The sequence below is a fragment of the Dipodomys ordii genome, unplaced genomic scaffold (genome assembly GCF_000151885.1).
Source record: "Dipodomys ordii isolate 6190 unplaced genomic scaffold, Dord_2.0 Scaffold64, whole genome shotgun sequence".
Taxonomy (NCBI): Eukaryota; Metazoa; Chordata; class Mammalia; order Rodentia; family Heteromyidae; genus Dipodomys; species Dipodomys ordii.
The window spans coordinates 4,128,845-4,131,868 of record NW_012267280.1 but is presented as its reverse complement, the minus strand read 5'-3'; the positions used below and the strand labels follow the sequence as shown (position 1 = coordinate 4,131,868).

The 3,024-nt window shown below is 60.8% G+C and overlaps 1 protein-coding gene across 1 annotated transcript in view; it reads right to left on the bottom strand.

The window, feature by feature from the left end:
* The window catches only part of Hmha1 (histocompatibility (minor) HA-1), a 28,539-nt gene that overhangs the window by 13,623 nt on the left and 11,892 nt on the right, over window positions 1–3,024 (bottom strand). Inside the window, exon 5 of the mRNA XM_013022687.1 lies at window positions 1,991–2,483. Within this exon, the coding sequence (XP_012878141.1) occupies window positions 1,991–2,483 (493 nt within the window). The remainder of the gene's footprint in view (window positions 1–1,990; window positions 2,484–3,024) is intronic.

Below are 3,024 nucleotides of genomic sequence, written 5' to 3'. Positions count from 1 at the left end.
CCGGCTTTTTTCTTTTTGCTTATGTGGTGCTGAGGAATCGAACCCAGGGCCTCAGGCATGCAAGGCAAGCGCTCTACCACTGAGCCACCTTCCCAGCCCGATTTGTTGCTTTTTGCAATGGGGTTATACACACGCCGGTGTGCTCAAGACGCAGCAGTCTTAGGAAGGGGCCTGAGTGACCACGAGGACCCTGAGATGAGAGTGGGCCCGGTAGGTGGCATCCCTCCTCCATGCTGAGACCCCCTAGGAAGGCCCCCCCAGAGTTGTGACACCTCTAGTCTCTCACACCAGAACTCCCCCATTTGCTGCCCGGTCCCAGGCAGTGGCCAAGAGCTGAAAGGGACTCTAGGAATTCAGAGAAGGCGCCAGGAAGGCCGCACCCTGGCCTGGGACAGTCCTTCACTCACTCCTCCCCTTGGGTCACCATAAAGTCCCCCACAGCACCCCTAATTTGACAAAGCCCCCTGACAAGGCAGGACGCCAGCAAAGCGATCAGACTCCAGCTTGGCACCGCTGACCCCCTCCCCCACCCCTCCCCTCCCCTGCCCAGGTGTCCCAGCTGGCCAGGCTGGGGACCTCCAGGCCCCTCTCCACTGTCCCCTCACCTCGGGGCCCCAGTTGGCAGTGTCCTGGGACATCATCCAGAGGTGGATGCGCGTTCCCGCAGATACACATGGCCCGGGCGGCCGCGCAGAGCAGGACGGAGGTGTGGGTGGCTGGCTAGTGGCCAAACCGGCTCTGGCCGGTTCTCAAGCCCCGCCCCCTCGTCCCTAGGCTGGGGTCCTGCTGATGCTTGGCTCTCCTTACTCCCAAAGGCAGGGATCTAGGATCCCAGGCAGCACAGTTCCAAGGGGGAGGATGGGTGCAGAATGACTGGGAAACTGAGGCTGAAGGTGTGAGAAGGCTCAGGTAAGCTGCCGCTGCAGCCACCGCCAGGACGCCACTGTACCTTCTTGGCTATCTGGGGACCAGAGTCCCCAACTCAGGCAGGCCGATTCTTTACAGACCCCAGGTGTATGAGATCTCCTTTGTGGAACAAGGCAGCTCCCGAGCGAACTGTCACCCATGTCCTGCCTATCAGGTCCTTTCCCCTAGAGCAAAGAGGGTGACTCTGTCCCCAAGCTCAGTCTTCAGGCCACACAGCAGCATCCTGCCCAGGCCGGGCCTCCAAGGAAGCCTGGGAAAGCACTGGAGATTAGCGCTTCCCCAGGAAGCCAGTTCCCGCCTCCACCCAGATATAACCCAAGGGGGCTTCCACCCTCTCAGCTACACAGGGCCTGGTTATTAGCCCCAGGGTGGGGGTGGGGTGCTCAGGCCTCTCCAAGGCCTCAGTCTCCTCATCTGTGAAATGGGTGCAGGCCAGAATACTTCGGCACAGCCCTTGGCACTGTGGTTTCCGGGAGCTGACACTAAGAACTGAAGACGTTACATGAAGTGTTATGCCTGGCCCAGCGAGAGGTGCCCGCCTGGCCTGCCAGGAACAAACAGGAAGCAGATGAAAATAACTCGGCAGGAAGCAGGGCTGTCAGCAGCCCTGTGGAGGAGAAAACGGAACTGCTATCCTGCAGCCCAAAGCTACTTACTCCTCAGCACCTCCTACAGTGTACGAGTACTCCAGGGCTTCACCACCCAGCCCTCAGCCCACTTCCGGTCCATAGGGCTCCAAAATACAGACGGGACTCAATTCATCCTCTGCTCTAACGCTTACTGCCCTTGAGGTAACTTCTAGGGTGATGCCTTTGCCCCACACCACCCTTCACCTTTAAATATATTTTCCATTGCCAGTGCACCAGACATATTCTCTGCTAGCATATTTTTCCCTCTTACTTGTGACCAAACTCCTACACATCCCACAAAACCCAAGCTGTCATGGCCTAGCACACGCAGCTCTCTCTGAAGTTCCAAGTTTCTTTCCCCAAGTCCTCTCTTGAAAAGATCTGTGTTGTGCTCTGCTTTCCACCCAGGCCTTCATGTCCCCGTTGGTCCTCACCATCACGCAACACACACTCCTTGAGTTTTTCTAGGCCCTCGGCAAAGCGGGCCACGTCAGCCAGCAGGTTTGAGATGTCTTCCACGGCATCCAGGGAAGGGCCCTCGGTGGGCAGCTCCGCAGGGCTGGTGGCTGTCAGGGGGCTTCGGTAGCCCCTGCCAAGGGTCCAGGAGGCAGTACCAGAGAGGGGGAAGCCAGCAGCGCTGGCATGGCGGCTCAGACTGGTGGGCCGCTTGAGCGTGCCAGTGGCCTTGGCACTGGAGGCTGAAGCTGGAGGCTCCAGGCTGGGTGCAGAGAAGATGGCATCAGCGCCATCTTTCCTGGTGAGCTCCTGGAAAGGCCAAGAAAACCGTAAGGGGGGGGGGCGTGATAGACTGAGTGCTGCCTCAGTTTCCCGACAATGAAATGATTCCACAAGGGTCAAAGGCCAGAGGGCTGAGATTTGGGGCGGTGTGCCCCCCACAAACACACCTGTTACCCAACATCCTCTTCCCTGGAGCTTTCACAAACAACGGTCCCTGCCCAAACCACAGCCAGGGGCGGGGCTGGCAGGGGCGGGGGAGGCGCACCCCACTTCCTGCTGGGGGTGGGGAAGCGGGAGGGGAGGGGGGGTCCTCAGCCTCCAGCCCCCTCAACTTCTGCAGACGTGGATCCTTCCAGAAGGGCATTTCTGAGACCGTTTCTGTGCCCTGGAGGGTCCCCCCCCCAGTCCCATGGACACACCCAAGCCTTGGACACAGATACCTGAAAACTTCACACACACACCTCCACTTTCGTAGACGCCCCCCCCCGACCCTCCAGACACCCCAGAGTCCTCCACGCCCCGGATCCACGCGCCAGGTCCCGTTAGATTGCCCGCAGCTTCGCAGGCTTCCAATCCAGCCCCCGCCCCGCAGCGCCGGGGGCGCCCCCACACTGCGCGAACCCCCATCCCGCACAGCGCCAAACCCTCCCAACCCTCGAGCCCCCCCCTTACCGTGAGCCGGACACCCCCGTCCCGGGGCGGCGCGCGCAGCCGCGCGGCCCGCGGGGGG